This window comes from Xyrauchen texanus, chromosome 21, assembly GCF_025860055.1.
Source record: "Xyrauchen texanus isolate HMW12.3.18 chromosome 21, RBS_HiC_50CHRs, whole genome shotgun sequence".
Taxonomy (NCBI): domain Eukaryota; kingdom Metazoa; phylum Chordata; class Actinopteri; order Cypriniformes; family Catostomidae; genus Xyrauchen; species Xyrauchen texanus.
Genome location: NC_068296.1, coordinates 21598148 through 21622811, shown reverse-complemented (window position 1 = coordinate 21622811; position 24664 = coordinate 21598148). Strand labels below are relative to the sequence as shown.

The window sequence follows — 24664 nt, the reverse complement described above, 5'->3', positions numbered from 1 at the left end:
CTGATCCTAGCGTGTGCCACCGACTTCCCTGACTCTTCCCTGGTGGTATTTTTTAAGAATGGCCTGTCCGTTTCGCTCAGGGAGCGATTGCCACCGGCGACACGCGGCTGGACGCTCCGTGATTTCGTGGCGGAGACGCTGCTGGTATGCGACTCGCCAGCCCCTCTGGTCAGTGAGGAAACCCCCACGCCTGTCGCCGTCAATGAGCCAGCACGGCCAACTTCGTCCGCCCAAAGGAGGAGGAGAAGGAAGGCTTCCGCCTCCCAGCCCACGCCTGCCACGGTCAGCGAGCCAGAGCCCACGCCTGCCACGGTCAGCGAGCCAGAGCCCACGCCTGCCACGGTCAGCGAGCTAGAGCCCACGCCTGCCACGGTCAGCGAGCCAGCGCCTGTAGCTTCTGCCGTCCCAGAGCCAGAGCCAGTGCCTGTAGCCTCTGCCGTCCCAGAGCCAGCGCCTGTAACCTCTGCCGTCCAAGACCCAACACCTCAAGTCTCTCGAGCCTTCCAGGGCTCCGCCTCCCGAGCCTCCCAGAGCTCCACCTTCTGAGTTTCCCGAGCTTTCCAGAGCTCCGCCTTCCGAGTTTCCAGAGCTCCGCCTCTCGAGCCTTCCAGGGCTCCACCCCTCAAGTCTCTCGAGCCTCCCAGGGCTCCACCACTCAGGTCTCTCGAGCCTTCCAGGGCTCCGCCTCTCAAGCCCCTCGAGCCTTCCAGGGCTCCGCCCCCAGAGCCTTCCACGGCTCCACCTCCCGAGCCTCCTAGGGCTCTTCTCCCCGAGCCCCCTACGGCTCCGCCTCCAGAGCCTCCTACGGCTCTGCCTCCTGAGCCCCCTACGGCTCCACCTCCCGAGCCTCCTACGGCTCCGCCTCCAGAACCTTCCAGGCCTCCACCTCTAAAGCATCCTATGGCGCCGCCTCCAGGGCCTTCCAGGGCTCTGCCTCTAGAGCCTCCTATGGCGCCACCTTCCTCGGCTCCGCCTCCAGAGCCTCCCTCGGCTCCGCCTCCTGAGCTTCCAGAGCCTCCCTCAGCTCTGCCTCCTGCTCCTCCAGAGCTTTCCATGGGTCCACCTCCCTTGGCTCCTCCTCCTGGGCCTCCAGAACCTCCCACAGCTTCGTCTCCAGAGTCCCTCTCAGCTCCGCCCCCGGGACCTGTCCCTGTCCTGAGGCTGCCTCCCAGGCCTCCTGGACCTGTCCCTGTCTGATGGCCACCTCCCAGGTCCCCTGAACCGGCCTTTGCCTTGTGGCCAGCTCCCGGGCCACCCAAACCTGTCCCCTTAGTGTGGCCTTCTCCCAGGGCCCCTGACCTAGTCCCTGTCCTGTGGCCTCCTCCCAGGCCTCCTGACCCTATTCCCGTCCTGTGGCCTCCTCCCAGGCCTCCTGACCCAGTCCCTGTCCTGTGGCCTCCTCCCAGGCCTCCTGACCCTGTTCCCGTCCTGTGGCCGCCTTCCAGGCCTCCTGACCCGGTCCCAGTACTATGGCCTCTTCCCAGGCCCCCTGACCCAGTCCCTGTCCAGTGGCCTCCTCCCAGGCCCCCTGACCCGGTCCCTATCCTTGCCAATTGGCCACCTCCCGGGCCATCTGGACCGGCCTCTGTCCTGTGGCCACCTCCCAGGCCCCCTGAACCGACCCCTGCTCTGCGGCCATCTCCCAGTCCACCTAAACCCGCCCCTACCCGGTGGAAGCTCCCCAGGCCACCCGACCTGGTTCCCAGCACACACCCCCAGAGACTGCTTATCTGCCCTCTCGCCCTCCTTGGTCTGTCTCTGTGTCCCTTGTGCCCCCGGTGGACTGCCTGTCTGCCCCTCGTTGCCCCCAGGACTGCCTGTCTGCCCCTCGTTGCCCCCAGGACTGCCTGTCTGCCCCTCGTTGCCCCCTGGACTGCCTGTCTGCCCTTTGTGCCCCCAGTCATTGGTCATTTGTTCTTCCTGTTTTTTTGTTTTTGTTGATCGTCTGGTATCCGATCCTTGAGGGGGGGGGCTATGTAACGGTTACCCTGTCTTGTTTCACTGTTCCCTCTTGTTTACCATTTTCGTCACTTTTTGCATTCCTTAGTTTTCACTTTTGTCCCTTATGTAACTCCATAGTCTCTTTGTTAGCGTTTGTGATTTCCGTCATTGCTTTCACCTGTCCCTCGTTAACTTGCCACTTGCCTCTGTTTCTTCCCTCGTTATCTTGTTTGATGTTCTGTTTGTTCATTGGCCCCTTAGTTCTATGTTCATGTATATATATCTCCTGGTTTTTGGTTTAGTCCCTGTCTTTCGTTGATTGTATGTGAACGTGAATGTCATCGTTGTGTGTTCGCTCATGGTTACCCTGTTCCCTGTCTGTTCCGTCCGAGGTTACCCTGCTGTCTGTTGTTTCAGGTTTACCCTGCCCACTGTGGATGTTCTCTGCCCAGTCACTCCTGCACCCCTCCTGTGTTAAATCCAGTATTTCTAGTTTGTGTTTTTCCCATCGTGGATCTTTTCATTTGTTCCTGAGTTTGTTTACTTTGTGTTATCACGAATAAACTGCGTTTGGATCCTAAATCCCTGTCTGCCTTCTCCTGCTTCCCGCAGTCATAACAATCAGCTCACAATTTCTACTGTAAGGAATTAGCTTTAATAAGTGAATTATGATTAATTCTCATGGCTTATGGAAAATAATATCACATGTATTTAGGTACAGCTTTGAAGCTAAATCTTTCAGAAACAGGCATGAGATTATTTATCAAAATACACCACAGTCAAATAGTCTTTGAATACAGACAAACTTTTTTACTATTCTGAACATAAATCTAATCTAACAAATATACATGAGACAGGTTGGTGAGTAGAGACAGAATGTGAAATAACTGATCAGTACAGTGATGATGAACTCTATGGAGTCTATTGACAATACCTTAAGAACTATTTCATCCTTCTTTGAGTCTACATCGAGTTGCTATCGGATTACCCAAAATATTCAATTCACCAGCACTTTGAGCATAATGTTGTTCTTGGTCGAAAGTTTGTTCTGTCGAATTATTGATCTCTTTGTATGATTGAATATATATTGTCTGTATGAATGGTGAGGTTAGCTGTGAAGTGAGGCCTTCTCACTCCTCCTCAGGAGTCCCGAGTTCCCTTGGATCTCACATGGGAGGACCTGGTCGTCAGCATAGCGACCAGACGACCAGGTCCTCCCATGCACTTGCAGGCTGAAGGAGATCAAGAACAAGAGGACGAAGAGTCAAGAGAGAGCCTCCTTCCTGTTTGGAACTATTTGAACTGAGATTGGCCGAATCCCCCAAGAGTGTCCTGCGCCAATCAGAAGTGACTTTTCAGAATCACATGGTCGACTGGACTGTCCTTTCCGACAGCTGATTTGTGACCCTTTGTCTCAGAGTTTTACAAATCTCCCACTTAAAAATAGTGCATACTTAATCAGAAACTCTTATATCTTGGGAATGGTACAAGAGACATGATATTTGTTGTCATCAGCTTTCTCTGCATACGCCTGTTTAAATACTAAATATGACATTGTTTCATGAATATTGTACATGTAGGTAACAAAACATTAAAAATCCCTTCTTTAAAGATCGTTCCTTGGTTATACAACATGGATAAACATTACACATATTTTAAAGAGTTGCATCGGGCTCCTGGTCTCGAGATTAGTCTCCAGTGCTCCAACACTGGTTGTATATAGTCATTGTATAGCAATCACTGCTATGTCTATTGGATGTTCATTAGTGCCCCAAGTGCAGGTGCGTTTATGTGCAGAGTTAACCATTCCCACCCTCATTGCGTCTACAGACACACTGTAGTATGATACCATCCAGTGTGGCCTGTGTCAGGAGACCACTGTCCAACTGTACAATCATATGCCAGTGCTCTATGAAAGGAGCATCAGTCTGTTGGAACAGCCAAAGAAGGTACATGCCACAACCTACAAGCAAAGATGAGTAATATACATAAATGCAATGGGTACCCATATACCTATAGATTCTTGGCTTTACAATCACTGTCACTCACCATCACCATACAAAAGCATGGTTAAGAAAAATAACTCTGTATTTACTGTACACCTCAGTGGCATGCCAGATTTCTCCTGCTCTAGGTCAATAAGATTTTTACTATTTTTAACTATATTTCTGTCAGAGCACAATATTACATTTAGAATAACTTAAAGCAGCCTAAATTCTGTAGGGAAAGGATTGTGATGGCCTTTATGAATTGTTTGTCAAATTACATTACATATATGGGTTGTGTGGGGCTCTATTTGTGTGAGCACGCAAAGCGCAGCGATGTGCACTAAAACCATGCGCAAGGCCTCATGCAATTTTTCATGCCAGCATTAAGCACGTGTGGGTGGGAGTGTTTGCGCTATCTGTGGGTGGACCTTCTGGTCTATGGTGGTTTTGCATGGTAATGAAGTGGCACAAAGCACAATTTACTATTTTCCTGAGTAATAGGCCATTGGGCTAAGACGTTTCAAAAGCAGGGCTTACCTCAGCACAAAGTCTAAAGTCAGTTCCTGCATTTGCATTTTAGATATTCCACCAGCAGGTGGTTAAAAAGTTAATGTTCATACTTATACAAAATAAGGTGGAACATCCAATGATGTCCCTGACAATAGCGGTTTCATGAAACAAGAATGTATTAGATTGTTAAAACATCTATAGGTTATTGTTTTTCCCATTATTGTTATGTTTATATTTACAAATGTATTTATGATCTAATTTGTATTTGTATTTTCCACATGTTGTCAAGTGAGTTTTAAGTCACTGCAAAGGGGCCAGTGGAAGAATTTGGACAGAGTAAAATGTTATGATTTTAGGTATGATTTTTTTTTTACCATTTTGTTGTTTTGACTATATTTTATTTTCTCTTGAAGTGTAATTAAAATATTTTCATGTTTCAATAAATTAACTGCATTTTTCAAAAGTGAAGTGAAGTGCATGTCGGTACAATCACTGTTAATACTAGCCATGATTTGTCTGTCAATAGATGAAAATTATTAATAATTATTGCATTCTATATAATTTAATGGAGCGTAAATCCAAATGCTGATGAGAACCACATTTTCCAAGCGTATAAATGTAGCATGTCACTATCAAAGAATAATGCCTGACATTCAACAAGGACGCAGTTAATGCATAAATAGGTAAATCCATGTTTCTATTCTTTTAATTAATTGCATCCAATGCAGTCCATTTACACTACCAACTTCTTATGAATGTGTTTATATTGCTGGTGCTTAACAGGGAATTAATTATATAATAGAACGAAAACAATGGAATTACCAGAGAAGAACCTCAGAATTAAATTGCACTTTACCCAGCAATCACCGCTTTGCGTTTATAATTTTGCCAAACCCACTTGCGCCTAGACTTAGCACATGCTTGCATGAAAATACCAAAACTTTATGGCCATACCCACTGACTTTGCACTTATGACTTTAAACCTACCCATATTTTTATTTGATTTAGAGTTACTGACGTCATATATTAAATATTCAAATTTTAATCAGTTTTAATGAAGCCCTATAATCACCTGTGTTGAACACCTATTTCTTTTCATTGTTATTACAAATTACAAGCAAGTTAATTCTTAATCACTAATAAGATGGATTAGTAATTCATTTTGTATTTGTACTGTATATTAAGATGTTGCAGGGACAAGATTTATTTGTCTATATGACATGTTTGCCTCTAGAAAAATTGTTAGTGTAATACAGCCAAGGGAAGGCTTAGATCAGGCAGTGGTAGGAGGTGTATCTCACTGTTTTTACCATCTGTTGTGATAATGTTTGTCTCAGATAACAAACTGTATATTTGTTGTGTAAACTGTCTGTTTACTGCTTATCTACATTCTTGTCAGGAGAATGCACAATTAAAGACACTGTATCACGTCTTGTCATATTTCCACTATTTAGGAGAGATAATAAACCAATTTTTACTTTTGATTTACTGTTACACTTTTATCTCTCTAATGGGATCATTTCAGAGTGAAAACATTTTAAGCTTTTAAAATGACCGGAACACTTTTGACCCTTGGACCTGCTTTTGTTCAATGCACACTACTGTAGCACTGGACATGGTCTACTGTATATAATCATTTTGTAGAGTCTGTACCTCCTTTTCTAGCCTCTTCCTTTGTTCTTATCTTTTGATTTTGCAGATGTTGAAAGGATATAATTCTCAAAATGTTTTACTTCTACCTCCTCGTGCTCCTGGTGATACTCTGCCTGTGGAACTATTAGACTACTAGAAAGAGCACAGCTCACAGGAACCCAAGTAGGGGTTCTACTGTATATTTCAGTAGAGTTTGTCTATATGATATTTGAAAGGATCTCCCAATAAACGGCACATTTGTTGATACCGTTTCATGTTTTAGTCAGGTTTAATCTTGCAAGCATGGGTCAGACTGATCTTGATTATTTAAAATATGCTTTGAGTTGATAATAACTTAAAGCAGGGGTTCTCAACCTTTTGCAAGCTGGGCCCCCCCAAAGCTGGTTCATTGCAGTTGGGGCCCCAGTGCCCCCTGCCCCGCCCCATGCTTTATTGTTGTTATTATTATTGGCAGTAGCACCAGACTTCTAATGTGAGCTTGCAGGCATTATTATTATTATTATTATGAGTAGTAGTAGGCCTATCATCATTACTAGGCTATTGCTATATAATTATATGAGGTTACATGCTTTATTGTTGTTATTATTATTATTATTATTATCATCATCATCATCAGTAGGCCTATTATCATTACTAGGCTATTGCTATAATTGGGAATTGGCACCAGACCTCTGATATTAATTTATGCTTTATTATTGTTATTATTACTAGGCCTAATAGTAGGCATCATCTGCATTTTTACAGAAGCTTGCTGGTAGGTGATGTTAATGTGAGACCTGAGCCTGCTTTGCCTTGCAAAGATCCTCAATTCTTGGCTCAATGTTTGATAAACATAATCTCTCGATTTGTGCACGATTGTGGTATTTCGTTTTGAGTGCAGTCATTTTTGAGAATCCTGCCTCACACAAATATGTCGACGCGAAAGGAAGGAGAATCTTCAAGGCGACGTCACAGAGTTCAGGGTATTCCTGCATCAATGCTGCCCAGAATGACGAAAGAGGGCAGGAGCTAAAGAGTTCCTTCAGTCTACTGTCACTCTTCAGCTCAATAAGCTGTTCCTGCATATCAATTGATAGCTCGTTTGCTGTGCACACAAACGGATCTCGAACCCACGCAAAAGAGCGATAATCCTCTTTAAAGTACGTCGCAAATTGTTTTCTCATTGCTGACAGGTGCTCAGACGCTGATTGAAATAGGGAGGAGAAATCGTGTGACGTGCCTGCATCAGTGATAAAGTCTGCAAGGCTGGGGAACATGTCGCAGTTCCCTCGACTGATGCGGCCATGCCAGAGGTCTAGTTTTTGTGTGACGGCATGCACTTTGTCTGCAAGGAGCAAAATATGAGTTTCACGGCCTTGCAAAGACCGGTTGAAATCAAACAAATGAGCGCCGTTTTCTAAAGTCTATGAGCGCAGCACACACAAATAAACTAAATTGACATACTGCAGTTAAATTTCAAAATGTGGTGTTTTTATATTTATAACATTTGAATACAGTTCAGCAACATACATCACATGACCTGACGACCAAGAGAGCTGACAATTGACCATCACTTAATTTACCATCACCTCACGATTGAAAATGTGACACTGATTTCATATGACAGTTCAACAAACAAGTTAATAATATTAAGTCACTTAAATTTTAGACGAAATAATAACTGTTTTGGTCTATTTTAGCAGCGAAAATAGATCCGATGAATCCAAACAAAGATCACAGCATAGCCATAGCGCATCTCACAGCAATACTCAATCGTGTTTTGAATGATTCAGTGTTGTGAACGAATCGGTTGAGTCAAAGATTCAATGACCCATTCACAAACATCTGTCTCATTCTTGATGAATCGGCCATTTGAACGAATCGTTTGAATGAACGACTCAATGACTCGCTTAATGAAACCGCTTATGCTTATCACCTGCATTTGCGCTCACTATCGACAAACCAATCAAATTTGTTCAATTTTTTTTTTAATCAGTCCAAACACATTTTAATTTTTATTCAGGAGTTATGTATATACAAAACTATAACTTTTTATGACAGTAGTTTAGTGATAAAAAAAATGTGCCCAAAAAATATTTTTTTCCAGTTTTTTTCCCTTCCATCGTAGCCTACTCGCGCCCACCCGGGAGAGTGGGGGGTCGCACCCCACCGGTTGAGAACCACTGACTTAAAGGGATGGTTCAGCCAAAAATTTTAATTCTCTAATCATTTACTCACATCATGCCATCCCAGATTTGCAGAATTTACTTTCTTCTGCGGAACACATTTATTACATTTTTTTACAAAAATTCTTGACAATAGCCTCCGTGGTGATCATGATTCCAAGCTCGATTACACTTCCTAGTGCCATCTAGTGCTCTGTGGATGCTTCAAGCACTAGGAAGTTTAATCAAGCTTGAAATTATCACCATGAATGCTGATGTCAAATCTTTTGAAAGAACATTTTAGTCTCTTCTCACCTAAAATCACTTCAGAAGATTGAGTAAACCATTGTAGTCTTATGGATACATTTTATGATTCCTTGCTATGCTTTTTGGAGCTTCAAAGTTTTGGTCACCATTCACTTGCATTGTATGGACGTACAGAGCTGAAATATTCTCCTAAAAATCTTCATCTGATTACATAATCACAGTTTTTACATTTTGGCATTATTGTAAGTGAATCTAATGAATCTCACCTTGTTTTTTTTTTAATCTGGACAGGGTTTTCCAAAAGAGGTCAAAGGGGAGACAGCTGCACCCTCTGAAGGTAGAACTCCAAATGGTAAAGGTATAGTTCAGCGAAGTGCAACCAGACGCACTACTTGTCAAAAGGTTTGAAACACTTGACTGAAAGGTTTCTCATGATCTTAAAAATCTTTTTATCTGAAGGCGTACATTTAAATGTTTGAAATTAGTATAATATAATTGTTGCCACCATATTAATTTATTTAATTATAAAACTAAAATGTAATTAAAAAAAAAAAAGTTTTTGAAATTGATGACTTGGACCAAATAATAAAGAAAAGCACCCAATAAGTGCTCAACGTAGATGGGAACTCCTTCAATACTGTTAAAAGAGCACCCCAGAGTGATACCTCAAGAAAAAATTCAAGATTTGAAGAGGCTAAATTATTACACAGTTTTAATTTTTTGGGATTTAGTTTAGTCACAACATAATCCCCATATTTCCATTTCTATTATTCCATAGTTTTGATGACTTTTATTGACTATTATTCTAAAATGTGAAGAAGAAAAAAAATAACAAAGAATGAGTGTGTTTCAAAACTAAGATAACATACATTTGCTTTAGATTAGAATTAGACAAGTATTTTAGGAGGGGACATTACAAGGAAATACTCCAGTAAGTCTAGAAGGTTATAAGTAATTGTGAAGAGAAAGAGGGCATGGCCGGGACATGAGGACGCACGGCCTGTGCTGAATTGTCCTATTTAGCCGGAGGGGGATAAAGATGAGGCAGAGACACCAGTTCGAGAGAAAGACACACGGCCGCTGTGTGGGTGTGTCTGTGTGTTTATGTTTCTTTTAAATTAATTCATGTTATTAAAGTTATATTGACCGTTCTGCCTGTTCCCGTCTCCTCCTTGTCCATCCTGAACACTGTTACAGTAATGCAGGCAGGCACATACAATGGATTATTGTTGACTTGATGGTAAGAACATACAATTAAATAAAATGTGAAGTTATAAAACATCAGAATTAAACTCTGTCTGTCTATTCTTTCATATCTCACACATTACACCATTTCTGACCAATGACTTTTGCAACACAATAATCATCTAATTTAAGTCACATGGGCATTTAATTAAGCATCAAAACATCCAAATTGAGATTTAAATTATTCACATCATATACAGTATGTAACATTTATTACAAAATTCTAATTAAAAATTAAATCTCACAGTTTTATTATTTCATGCATAATAAGTATTAAGACAGACAGACAGATGAATGGAAGTACATTTGTCTTTTCCTCACAGGCCTAACTAAAGACGATAGCAGTGCTGACACTGCCTTCGGCGATTTTGTATACAACCCTGTGTCTAGAGGAATCACTCACCATATCTTTCACCAGATATGGGCATAGCTGGCCAAAATTGCAGGGGCATTGCTATAATTGTGCATGGTGCCCCTCTGTCAGGTATGGTTTTAAAGATTTGCTCAAATTTCTGCGTTTTCTAATTATTTATACACCCTCATGTCGTTCTAATCCTGCGTGCTTTACTGTACAACTAAGCAAACTTACAAACTAAGACAGCAGTTACTCTGGCTAAACACTATGGGGAGCGTGTCTCAATGTAGATGAGGTGGTGCTGGAGGCTATGTCATCTGGGAGCAGTTCTGCAGGCCTGAGGCCAAGAGAACTATGCATCAAGGCTGCTGTTGAGTGTGCTCAGAGGGAAGTGGAGGAGGCTGCGGCAGATATGATGGACACTCCTGGTCAAGGTCCAGGTGTTGTCTGTATTGAGGGAGTTGCCAAACACACAGCGGAGGGCAGCCAGACCAGTGACCCTATAGTCAACCCGTCATCTGCTTCAACCCGCAACAAAACCAGCATTACAGGGATTTCAAAGAAGTAAGGCAGTTCCGGACCTACTTATGCTTCAGTGGTACACATATTTATAGTACACTATAATATGAGGAGTACACTCAAATATGGAAATTAATGAGGCATTCTGACTAACATGTTCTTTTGTGTTCCATGAAAGACAGAATGCCATACGGGTTTGGAACAATAGGAGGGTGAGTAAAATTATAAAATTTTCATTTTAGTGTGAACCATTCCTTTAACCGTGACAATTTACTAAGTAGACTACTGATTAACACACACACACACACACACACACACACACACACACACACACACACACACACACACACACACACACACACACACACTCACTCATAATCAGTATTTTTGCCATTAAAACAAGATAATTTTTATTTCTAAAAATGATTTAAGCAAAAATCTAACAGAATGTGGTAAATTTAATGCATATAAAAAAAACTATTTGCCAATGAGGTATGAAAAATAAACAACTCTTCTTGCACAATTTTGCTTCACATTTAAGCTTGTTTTAAGTATGTCTTTATATTTTTTTACTGGAAAACAAGACCAACATATTGATCAAGATTTAGATTTTTGCAGTGCATTACATTACAGTAATCTTCAATGTTTGTGTATGGGTGTGCGTCAGGCCTAAATTTTGGGGACATTTGGGTTGTAAAACCTGATATTACCTACATTGTGGGGACCAGCCAACAGTCCCTTATAAAGAGAACTTATAAATAGTCCCTGACATCACTTTCCCTAATGACGAATCTAAAAATGGCTTGCACATTAAAACATTTATTTCTGTGAGAGTTACGTTTAGGGTTAGGGAATACAAAATGTCATTAGCATAGAATAAGAACAATAGAAGTTAATGGGAAGTCCCCATCATGATAAAAAAAATGAATATTTATTTGTGTGTGTGTGTGAGCGTGTATTTATCACTTTGTGGGGACCAAATGTCCCCATAAGGATAGTAAAACCCGAAATTTTTGACCTTGTGGGGACATTTTGTCGGTCCCCATGAGGAAAACAGTTTATAAATCATACTAAATTATGTTTTTTGAAAATGTAAAAATGCAGAAAGTTTTCTGTGAGGTTTAGGTTTAGGGGTAGGGTTAGGTTTATGGGATAGAATATAAAGTTTGTACAGTATAAAAACCATTATGTCTATGGAAAGTCCCCATAAAACATGGAAACACAACATGTGTGTGTGTGTGTGTGTGTGTGTGTGTGTGTGTGTGTGTGTGTGTGTGTGTGTGTGTGTGTATTTATCACTTTGTGGGGACCAAATGTCCCCATAAGGATAGTAAAACCCGAAATTTTTGACCTTGTGGGGACATTTTGTCGGTCCCCATGAGGAAAACAGCTTATAAATCATACTAAATTATGTTTTTTGAAAATGTAAAAATGCAGAATGTTTTCTGTGAGGGTTAGGTTTAAGGGTAGGGTTAGGTTTAGGGGATAGAATATCAAGTTTGTACAGTATAAAAACTATTATGTCTATGGAAAGTCCCCATAAAACATGGAAACACTACTGTGTGTATTGTTGCAGATTTGTCAGATCCAAAGATGTTTGCCAGTCAGTGTGAAGAGCTGGACCCGATTGGCTGCTTCCTGCCTGATGATCTGCTGGTAGAAATCCTATCAGAGGGACTGCAGATGCATTGTTTTGTACTCTATAGTCATCTATACCAATATAAAATACATTGATGATAATTTTATTTGTGTCTATCACAGCATATGTGGACAATGTATGATTTTGTGATTTTGTCGTCTTTGCCTATCTTAGCAAAATGTTACCATGGTGTTGTGGTTGATGGGTTGGAGACACTGTACTGCAAATCACTAAATGACATGCTCCAGATTGTCCTGAAAGCCCTCAACAACTGCCGCCATATTTGTCATCAACCTCTTTAACAGATACAGTGCCTTCAAGCATAGGTTTCAACCTATTCTCATTCACATTCAACATAAGACTCTTTTTGTGTTGGGCGTATCCTGTCAATGACGTTTGGAAAATTTTTACAGACAGGTTTTCTTAACCAACTTTAAGAAACAATTTCTAAATTTCTAAAAACAACTCAACCAAACAAATTCTGAATTGAAAATAACACATTTTAATCCAAATCCACATTTAATCCATATTTCACAAAGAATAATAATTGTATATACGAATGAAATGATGAAATGGTGTCTTAATTTAGGGAACTAGACAGGTTTGGCCAAGAGCAGGAGGAGAGAAGACAACAGGAGCTTGAGAATTTAAGAGATGCTGAGACAACACCTATAGAGGACAGGGATACCACACCAGTACAGAAAGATCCTCTGCCAATTGCTAAAGTTGTTAAAGTCACATTATACTTACAGTCAGAAGACTAATCTTGCAAATGCCTGATGCACAAAATGTAGAAATTTAGTAACTTTAAAGGTGCATAAACTTTTTGACTTCCCTTAAAGACATCCAAGAAATCAATTAACAAGTGCAGTTGTCTTTCCTGTGTTGATGTATTTCCTATTGAAACTAGAAGTTAGAGTGGGACATATCAAAGGGCTCATATTTTTTTTTTTTAAGATATACAGTATTAGGCTTTAGTTACATCATAGCCATGAACCATGATTTGCTATTTGCTATATAGTCTGTTAAAAGTGCATTTAGGGGAGGGATATTCTCATTCTAAAGCATTTGATCTTTGTACAAAATGTTTGTACTGCCCAAGTAGTCCTCACATATTAAATGCCTAATTATGCTTATGGTTAATTTGGTCAAATTTTGAAGGATACACACATAAATATTGCTTCAAAGCTAACAGACATAAACAAAAAGCCACAAAAATGTGGTGTGTAATTTCTGTCCCACTTGCGGCACCAATCAGAATTGCAATCTGTTTGTTTGAGCAGCCCAACTGGGATGGTTCACTTCTATTAAAATGAATGGGAAAAATGTGAACAGTCAATAGATGAAGAAAGAAAGTCTTTAGCTATGTCCTAAATGACACACTGTACACTATGCAATTACAAACTTTATTATGAACTCAGCACATATAGTGTATGAATTTTCAAAGTGTAGTATCATCCCAAATGGGACACTTAATGTTTTTTTACTACACGGAAGCTTTGCCTTTTAACAGCTGACCGAAGTGACATTTCAAAACAAAGTGTTGTGTTGCTGCTAGCACGCTAGCACCCTCAGTTTACATTTACATTTAAATTTACATTTATTCATTTGGCAGACGCTTTTATCCAAAGCGGCTTACAAAAGAGGAAAACATAAGCGAATCATCTTAGTGAGACAGTGGTACGAAAAGTGCCATACTACAAAGTTTCACTATCATCAGAATAGTATACAAAACAGATTTAAGTGCAACAAGAATTGTAATTATTAAAATTATTATATATTTTTTTTTCAACACTTATATCTCAATAATATACATATTCACAGAGCAAGGTATGATGGTAAAGTGTTAAGCTCACTTTTGTAAGGTGCTGTTTTCACAGAAGTTTTGCTAGTTGTCATATTCTCCATTATTTAAAATAGTTTTTACCGGTTACTCTGCCCCTTCCGCAATTTAAAGCCGTGAGCGCTGCCGAGTGCACAAAGTGTCCAACATTCCACACTCTGTTTTGATGGTTGAAAAAGTGCATCATCCGGGTATACGTAGTACACTTTTTTTTGTTGCATTTTCAGTGTAAACCATAGATTGTATATAAAGATGGACAACATGAAGTGCATTCCCCAAAGTGAAGCAAAAACATCTAAATCGCCTCCCTGGTGGCTGGCTGCAGTATTGGTCATAAACCCCGCCCCGCCATTTTAACAGAGTTCATGAGCCAAATTAAAAAAATGTACACCTCAAATACATTTTTCCCAAAGATGGTTTCTGGTTCTGAGATGCACGCAGCAGTCTTGTGTGTTTTGTGTTATGCTGGAAAGCAGTTTTATGTGTTTTGTTTTTTGTTTATTAAAATTTACGTTGACTGCTCAGCCGGTACCCAAACATGCTGTCGACTGGTTCTCAGCCAGCTATGCAGCGGTCTTCCATGATGCCAGGTGATGGCACTGGACCTCGCCTCCTGGTGGACGGCAGTGGGCTTCTCCGCCTCCTGGCAGAAGTCAGCAGCTCCTTCATCTCCTGGCGGATGGCAGCAGGCTCCTCCGCCTTCTGGCGAACTGCTCCAGTACCACCGGACCATACCTCCATACCGATGGGCAAGGAGGAAGTGGGAACCGGCTGAGAAGTTAACCTAAAAGTTATCATGTGTATTTTGTAGTGTTCAGGGGATGTCATAACAATGGAAAGCAGAGTGGGGACATTTTAAAAGTTTAAGTTTAATTAAAAAATCCACAAGATTTATCCTCAATAAACCATTTTACCATCAAGCTGTGGACGTATTGATATGCCTCTCTACTCATGAAACTCCAAGAGACAGCACAAAGTCTCTGACCATCTTCTCTTGTCATTCCCAAAAAAAGTGAGCAGATTTTTTGTGTTACTCAAAAAGGGGTGCCACTATATTTATACATGCACGCATGCACACGCACACACAAGTGATGGGGAAAAGAGGCTTTCCCCTGATTTTTCTGGTAAAAGATACAAAGCTTCGAGAGTGTCAAAACAGTGCCATCTGGTGGTTAATACAAAATAATGCAGCAAAAAACCTGAAGATGAAGCTCCAACCACACACTTCATTAATGTAGTTTCAATGTTACGTGCACAAATAAAAGCCTAACACTAAGTGTGTGTGTGTGTGTGTGTGTGTGTGTGTGTGTGTGTGTGTGTGTGTGTGTGTGTGTGTGTGTGTGTGTGTGTGTGTGTGTGTGTGTGTGTGTGTGTGTGTTGATTTTCTGCCTCTGATATAATCATTTACCCATTAAATGCCAATATGAACCAATATACATGTAATTCAATATGATATAATAGAATCTTCTTTCGGCTGTTCCCTTTAAGGGTCATCACAGCAGAGCATTTGTGATCCATATATTTGAGTTGCAAAGGTTTTACACTGGATGCCCTTCCTGATGCAACTCCCAGTGGCCAGGGGACTCTCACTCTCACCTACAGGGCAATTTAGAGTCTCCAATTCACTTAACCTGCAAGTTTTTGGACTTGTGGGTGAAACTGGAGCAGCTGGAGGAAATCTACATAAACACAGGGAGAATATGAGCCAGGACTCAAACCCGGGACCTTCTTGCTGTGAGGTGACATTGCTATCAGTGCTATCCGAAACAGTGAGTTCCCTACACTACTTGTATGACAGGGTATTTCATAAAGTAATTAAATACGTTTGAATGTAAGCCAAAGAAGTTTGAAATGCACAAAATTATCCATCAATTTAAAGTGCAGGACTAACATGTGAATAATAAGAACATATTGTGTGATGGGATCATCTGGTTGTTAAATGTGCTTATGACTTGGTAGTGATAGTGCTTTTGTAACAGTAGGAATGGCAGAAGAGGGATGGAGATGAAAAAGTTTTTTTTAATCATTTTTATTGAAAACTTTTTGACAGTGTTGGGGATGAGTCTATTTCTCTTCCCTATACTCTGCCTTATAAAACACTATATTATATTTTCCAATATCACAGTGGATCTTCGGCTCTTTGAATGTTTGTCTCTGTAAGGTGTCTATCAACTTTGACTGCATCAGCTGTGGCATTTGATCATTGTTTGCTCTGGTCCACAGCACCATCAAACAGGAGCCTCAGGTTTCCACCTAAGAAATGTGAAGGGAAAATAATTTGAATGGGAGTGAATGTACATGTACACTGGCTGAATACATCATACACCAACAGTTAACAACTATTATTTATTTTTATTATTATTTAAAAAAAAAAAACGACAAATAAATATTTGAGCTTGTTGTAAGCTGTTGAGTTTAGGATGGTTGTTCTGTTGACAGAGTGCTTGTCAATGTCAATGGCCTTTCGTCTTCGGTCCTGATGATATTGGCACATTCTGTTTTTAGCTGTGATGCTCCCACAGTCTGACTTTCATCACGCAGGCATTGAAGCAAGTGAAAAGTGCTGTTCCAGTGTATTTCCACCTCATTGACCAGTTTAAGAACTGTGTATCTCCTGCTGCATCTGGGTCAACATTTCTCTGGTAGTGGTGCTACTTCTAAAATAGTTGACCACTTTCTTTGCTTTGTTTTTGGATGTCAAAGAGCAGGAACCTGATCAAAAGATTTTTTTAACCGTTGTGTTAAGGACATGTGTAATGCAGCTTGAGTGTTTCACTTGCATAATTCTTGCACAAGAAATCACATTTTCTGCAGTATCTGTGACAAGGCACTTTGCTTTGTCCTTGATTGCCCACTCCTCCATAACTTTATTTCCCCGTCTGTCGCTCACGTCGACGTTGTGTCGAAGAAGTGACACTAGGGGTCTCTCTTGAGCGCTGAATATACCTCTGATTTATGAAAAAAGGCCAATGAGAAGTTGGCGGACAGAATTTGCATGTCCCGCCCCCGGACATACGGGTATAAAGGCAGGGAAATGCATTCAGAAATTTTCTTCGGAGCCGATGCTCGAGTATGCAGCGAGCTGCAAGTCACACACCTGTTCCTCTACCTTTGAGCGATACTGTTGTTGGATCTACAGCGCACTTCAGCGGTTTTCTCCTTCTCTGCAAGGCAGTGCAGTTTGCCCCTGGGCGCTTCGACAGAGCAAATCTTAAAAAAGTGTTACATAAAAGAGTGACTTTCTCTAAAAGAGTAATTTCCTTGTGGCAGGGTGGAGTGCGGGGCCGGGTCGTGATCATACACACCCGGTCCCTTATCAGGCTAATGAAGCCTCCGAGAGGGATAAAGGCCGACTGCGGAGGATTGTGCGGGAGAGAGAGATAGTTTACGGACCGTAGTGGAGTTCTCACCACAACCGTACATCCCATCGGAGCAGCAGCGGCCATCTGCCAGGGGATGAGTAGCCCTGCCGCCGACCACGAGGGGAGAAGGGGCTCCCAACCGACTGCCTGGATCGCGGCAGGATGATTGGTTACTAAGGTCTGCATGGCGATTACAGCCACGCCACCCCCCGGTCCCTTTCCTCCCGGAGGTGCATGATGAGCTGACGACTGCATGGAGAGCACCCCTCTCCTCTCGTCACAAAGCCCCTCGCTCATCCGCTCTCACTACCCCCAACAGCGGAGCGGCCCACAGGTACACAGCGATTCCCCAGGTGGATAGGGCGGTTGCGATACACCTATGCCCCGAGAATGCCACCACCTGGCAGGGTCGCCCTGTGTTCCCCTCCAAGGCCTGTAGGACGATGTCATCATTGACAACCAAAGCCTACAGCGCCACCGGACAGGCTGCTTCCGCCCTGCATGCCACGGCCCTCCTGCAAGTCCACCAGGCCAAGGCATTTAAAGATCTGCACAAGGGTAGTCCTGATCCCGACGTGCTGCAGGAACTGTGCTCAGTGACCAACCTCGCCCTCAGGGCCACGAAGGCTCCCCACTGCGCTGGCACATCAACTGCCTAGAGTTGTTGACTGTATTCTTTGCCCTGCAGAGGTTTCTCCCACTGGTTCAGGGCAAACACGTCTTGATCAGATGAGACAGCACCACAGCGGTAGCGTACATAAATCACCAAGGCGGTGTATGCTCCCGCCACATGTCACAACTTGCCCTTCGTCTCCTCCTTTGGAGTCAGCAGTGACTCAAGTCGCTGCATGCCACTCACATCCCCGGCAACCTCAATGTGATGGCGGACGCACTATCACGACAACGTTTGCCCAGTGGAGAGTGGAGGCTTCACCCCCTGTCGGTCCAGCTGATTTGGGAACGGTTCAGCAAGGCTCAGGTAGACCTGCTCGCCTCCCGAGAGACCTCCCACTGCCCGCTCTGGTATGCCCAAACAGAGGCTCCCCTCTGGGCAGACGCACTGGCACACAGCTGGCCCACGGGGCTGTGCAAGTGCGTATTTACCCCAGTGTGCCTTCTTGCGCTGGTGCTGTGCAAGGTCAGGGAGGACCTTATTGGCTCCTTACTCCTTACTTACCCTGCTGAATACCCTGATTAATCTCAAACCTACTAGACGAACCATTGGATAGTTGAGCCATTGCACCATTGTATATAATTTTAATGGCTTTTTGGAAGTATTCCCTGAAACCAAAATGTTCAATACACCTAAACAGAAATGCATGACTCACTGAGTCAAAAGCTTTGTAAAAGTCTATAAATAATATAAAAGAATAATCTGGTATGTAATAACTGTAATCAATCATATCTAAAATTAGTGTAATATTATTGCTGATATGTGTTACGAGAGCAGGAGGAGGCAGACAAGGGGTGAGGATCTAAGTGCGTTTTTTTATTGAAAAAAGGTGAAGACAACGATGGGAAAACAAAACCAAAACACGAAAACATCCAAAGGGTACACAGGCTGGAAAACAAAACCAAAACACGAAAACATCCAAAGGGTACACAGGCTGGAAAACAAAACCAAAACACGAAAACATCCAAAGGGTACACAGGCTGGGGAAACAACCACGGTGGGCAAAGGTAACATAGACAAAAGAACATAGACAAAAGAACATAGACAAAAGAACATCCACATTCAACGATCGACAATGACTGTGGAACAAACAGGCTATAAATACACAAACACAATAATGACTAAACGAGACACAGGTGAGAACAATGAGTGACTGCTGGCAGTAATGAGGGCAGGGAACTATGGGAAGTGTAGTTTAAAACAGGTGACAGGTGTAACACAGGGCAGACAACAGGGGATTGTGACAATATGTCTCCCTTTCATGAACCCTGATTGTCCCACATCAATAATTACTTCTAGACCCTTTTTAGCCTTCTTGCAAAAATTTGTACAAATAATTTTGCATCATTATTCAACAATGTGATTGGTCAATATAAAGCTTGTCCTTATTAGGCTTAGGAATAAGCGTGATAAGACCTTGTTTTAGCGTGGCTGGTAATTCTCTGCATTTTATAGATTCTTCAACCATAGCTACTAAAAAGTGAGATAACTGAGTACTGAACATCTTATAAAATACTTGATAATTTCATAATTTCTTCCATTAATTGATTTTCTTTTTCTTTTTTTTACTTTGGCAAATTGTTTCCCCATAGTTATGGCTATACTCCCAATTATGTCAAAAATTATTCAAAATGCATGGATGTTTACAATATTTACGTATCTATAATTTCAATGGCTTTGTTTTTAAACCTTTCATTCTCTAACAAGGTTTTATTCAATTTCCAGTAGTTCTACGACTCAAAATAAGGACTGGGTTCGAACATTCCGACACGTAAAGCGAAGTGCGCACGCGATTAAACAGAAAGTGAGGCTTTGTCATCGTTCACACGACTCTGTGAAAACAATCCATGCCCCGATGTGGGGCTTCACTGGAGATTGCGCTGCATGCACGGTACGTGCCTCGAAGCATCACCAATGCCGTTCCGTTCGTCTTACCGACAGTTATTGGAGATCGCAGATGAAAGTCCGCAATCAGAGGCAAATCGGTGTTCGCTCAATGTGAACGATGATCGATATTGCTGGACTGAAAAAAAATGGTGCGCCAACAAGAACCATAAAAGTAGCATAAACACAAATTGGTCTGGAACAAAATGAGGGTGAGGAAATTATGGCAGAACTTTTTTTTTTACCACCGAGAGGCATTCACTCAAACTTTTGTGTCATTAATGTTTGATATTCTCCCGGCAGGTTCTGATTGTGGGGGTGTACACCAATACCCCCAGACACGTAGAGGACAATGTTGTGTGCTGCATCAAGGAGAACCCTGTGCCTGCTGTCTTTCACATCTCCTGCGTAGGAGTCATGCCTGAACTGAAGCTGGACCACAAGCTGTTCCACTTTAACAAGATTCCACTGTAATGGTCTGCTACATTCAGATACATTAGGAATATATTTACTGTATGATTCAAATAATTTAAAATTGTTTTGCAAGGCATATGCGTGTCATAGTCAGCTGACTGCATGGTTGTTGTAGCAAACATTTGTTACTATAGTCTATAGTCATTGTTAATTTAACACAGTAATTTACTATCAGAGATCATTTTAGTCTTCGTCTTTTAAGGCCAAAATTTTCTTTACATTTGGTCGATGTCATATTCATAAATTTTATTACATTTAAATAAAATTGCATATAATAATAATTAAAAAAAATTTTAGGTGAAAATTTTGTGCAAAATAACAAAAGAAAAGTCAAACTGTAACTGACCAAACTTTAACCAAATATTAAAACATTTTGAAAAATGTATAAACATTCAATTATTTAAACTTGAATCAAACAAATAAAAGATTCAGTTTACAAGTGTTCGGTTCTTTCAGCTCAAGTGGGGAAAACATTGAAATACTATGACTGGAGTATTTCAATCAATTGTTGTTCGATTTTTCAGTAACACTTTATAATACGGTTCCATTCATTAATATTAGTTAATGCATTACTTAATAATCTTTGTTAATGTAGTAATAAAAATACAATTGTTCATTGTTAGTTCATGTTAGTTCATAGTGCATTAACTAATGTTAACAAATGGAACCTTATTGTAAGTGTTATTTTATTGTAATTAGTTTAATTACAGTAAGACACATTGTAAAAAAAATGGTTCTAGTAGTTGAAAAATCGATGTTTTACTATAATTAAAATAATTTAATTATTGTCATGATATGTCTTTTTCATCTTGTCTTTAAAAATGTTGTTAGTAATTTAGTTGATGAGATAATCTCTGTTTACCATTGAGTCAAATATTGCATTTGAAAAAGTCTCTTACAGAAACTTGTAGTCTATGTCTACGCAATAACTCCCTTCTGCCAGCTGCTTGGAAAGTGATGGGTTTGGAGATGCTTGGGGATGAATTCAGTATGTCTCAGGACCAGGAGTTCATCATGCCACATTGTGAGTTTTGCCTGCACATGCATTTCATAGCCAGGAATCCCATCAAATTGAATAAAGCCATTCCTTTAAAGGTACTGTAAAATGAGCAACAAAAGCAACTATAATGTTATCAATTGTGAAAGCTTCTTGAAGTAATTGTGTTGATTTAATTCTAATTATACAGTAATGCAAATATTTTATCACATATTTCTTTAGCTTTAGATTTAATAAATGTCATTGAACATTTTAACATAGTGTATTTGTATTTGTGCATGTGTTTAAATGTGTTGGGTATGTGTTTTACCAGTTATCTGTCTGATGTGGAGAACATTCTTGGGATTGTTCAACATTCAGAGAACATCAGATTATTTCAGAAGCCTATGTTATTGCAGTAGACATAAGCCTTCCTGAAGGTCCTCTCCTGAAAAAATATTCAGATTTTTTTTAAAATGTATTTATATCTGCTGTAGACTCATTCATTAGATTTCAGAACATTTAAAGTATTAGAAGAGGTGAAGCAGTCTATTAAGTTGGAAAACGTCTCGGGTTACATGTGTAACCCTTGTTCCCTGAAAATGGCGGAACGAGATGTTGCGCTGCTAAGCGCTACGGGGGAACAGCTTTCGCTGTGAGCCGAGCTGAAATATTGTGTGAAACACGTCAATGAACATTGACCGGAATTTATAGCCTCGGCTGATGTAATCATTAGATGCACCTGAGGCCAGGCTATAAATGGATACGTCACCAGGTGTCGTCAGATACTTCTTTTTGAAGAGCAGTCCTGGGACGTCCCAGTGGAGCAGCGCAACATCTCGTTCGCCTTTTCAGGGAACAAGGGTTACACATGTAACCCGAGACGTTCCCTTTACAAAAGGCTTCACTACGATGTTGCGCTGCTAAGCGCTACGGGAACGCAATACCCATGCCGCCAGCACTTGGGGCTGTCCGGACCCCTACGGTTGTGCAGTGTACTCACAAAAACGCGAGAGGTCTCAGACATGAGCTTGAGATGTCGACTCAAGGGCATAAGAGCCCGGAGTAGCATAAACATCTAAACCATTAATTTTTTGATGAATGTGTGCGGAGAGGACCAGTCTGCCGCATCACAAACCTGTTCAGGCATGAGCTGAGATGTCGACTCAAGGGCATAAGAGCCCAGAGTAGCAAAGCATCTAACCCATAAAGTTCGATGAATGTGTGCGAAGAAAACCCTATCGCAACACAAACTTGTCATAAAAACTGATGAATGTGAGCGGAGAGGACCAGCCTGCCGCATCACAAACTTGTTTAGGCATGGGCTGAGATGTCGACTCAAGGACATAAGAGTCTGGAGTAGCAAAGCATCTAAACCATAAAATGTGATTAGTGTGTGCGGAGAGTGCCAACCTGCCGCACCACAAACTTGTTCGGTGTCAACTCAAGGGCGTAAGAGCCAAGAGTGGCAAGAACATCCAAACTATAAAAGTTTAATGAATGTGCGTGAGAGGACCAACCTGCCGCACCACAAACTTGCTGCAGAGGGAGACCTCTAGCCAAGGCTTTAGAGGAGGAGAGCCCTCTGGAAGAGTGCGCCCTAAAACCTACTGGCAAAGCTTGAACGCGCACCTCGTAGGCCCGGGTAGTAAGGTCCCTCACCCAAAGTGACAACCCGGTCACGGCTTCGAAGTGAAGAACTGCTGCCCTGACTTTACGCCACTAGCAAATGCGGTGGACATAATTCTGAAGGGCAAAGACTGGACAAAGTCTGAGTAGTCTTTAGCTGCTCCGGCATTACAAACGGCAGGGAGCAGAAGGCTTAGAGAATGACTGGCCAAGGGTCGAGAAAGGCACCTTGGGCAGGTAGTCAGGGTGAGGGTGCAAAGAATGCTCTTGGTCCTACCTGGGGCAACTCAAAACAGGCCGGCAAAAGAGACAGAGCCTGTAGGTACCCAAGTCTCCTTAGAGACGTAATTGCCATATGAAAAACCATCTTGAGAGTCAGAAGTCTACCAAACGCTGACTCTAGAGGTTTTAAAAAGGGGGGTCTTACCCTATGAAGAGGTCCTAGCAAGGATGCCTCTTAGAGGGCACCCCGCCCACCAAGGCGTGGCAAGCCGAAGTGGGAGCCACATAGAACCTGGCAGTGGCGAGGCAAGTGCCCGCTGACAGTTCTTTCCACAGAAAATCCAGAACTGAAGCAAACTGGCAGTTAGCTGGTTCTGTAATTTGAACTTATTAGAAGGAAATGCATGCAGGAGCATTTGTGCCATGTATGCGCCTCCACGATCAGCACCCCCAAGGGGGGGGGACTGGGTGACTCGGGGAGAAGTAGAGGAGACATTGCGCTATCAACAGAGGCGAAGAGGCCCTCTTCTGCCCTGTAAAATCTACCCAGATCAGTTCCAAGGGAGGGAGCCCTAGCACTTGAAATGGTCTCGATAACTTCAGGAGAAAGCCCTGTGAACCTCAGTTGGTACCCTACAGGGGCCAAGCATGATTTCAGGGAGAAGTAGAGGAGACATTGCGCTATTCATAGAGGCGAAGAGGTCCTCTTCTGCCCTAAGATCTCACCCAAACTTGTTCCAAGTGGAAAAAGCCCGGCATCTAAAAAGGTCTCGATAACCTCAGGAGAGAGCCCTGTGTCCTTCAGTTGGTACCCTTAGGGGCCAAACATGAAAGATTCCACAATTTGGGGCAGGGATGAAATATTGCCCTGTGCCTGAAACAGAAGATCCTTCCTGTTCGGCATCGCCAAAGGCGAGCCGTCGAGGGAAGAGATTAGCTCCGAGAACCAAGCCCTGTTCGGCCAGCTGGTGCTATCAGTAAGAGGCAAAAACCCTTGCTGGCTGAACTCTGGGCAACTACTACCTTATGGTGGAGTTCTTAACTCCCGTTGGTATTTTCTGTCTGGACCGTAAATCTGCTCCCATATACGGGCATCCAGGGATATAACTGACCTGAGTGACAGGAGCTTGCCCTGGGCCCTAAGGAGAACCCAACGTGTCAGAAATACAGCTGACAAGAACGTGGGTCTCCTTGATGATTTATGTAAGAGGCTACCGCTGCATTGTCCACCAGCACCAAGACATGGCAGCCTCAGGAGGAGGTATTTCAGGGCCAGAAATACAGCCATCAACCTGAGACAGTGACTGTGACAACCGAGCTGACGACCCTCCTATCCCCTT

At 42.2% G+C, this 24664-nt stretch overlaps 1 protein-coding gene across 1 annotated transcript in view; it reads left to right on the top strand.

Moving 5' to 3' along the window:
* The window catches only part of hydin (HYDIN axonemal central pair apparatus protein), a 104685-nt gene that overhangs the window by 57866 nt on the left and 22155 nt on the right, over positions 1-24664 (top strand). The window contains 13 exon segments of the mRNA XM_052152212.1: positions 10139-10235; positions 10338-10373; positions 10376-10735; positions 12208-12312; positions 12436-12544; positions 12546-12587; positions 12851-13012; positions 14630-14864; positions 20327-20493; positions 21367-21597; positions 21808-21857; positions 21860-21913; positions 21960-22039. Of these exon segments, the coding sequence (XP_052008172.1) occupies positions 10139-10235; positions 10338-10373; positions 10376-10735; positions 12208-12312; positions 12436-12544; positions 12546-12587; positions 12851-13012; positions 14630-14864; positions 20327-20493; positions 21367-21597; positions 21808-21857; positions 21860-21913; positions 21960-22039 (1728 nt within the window).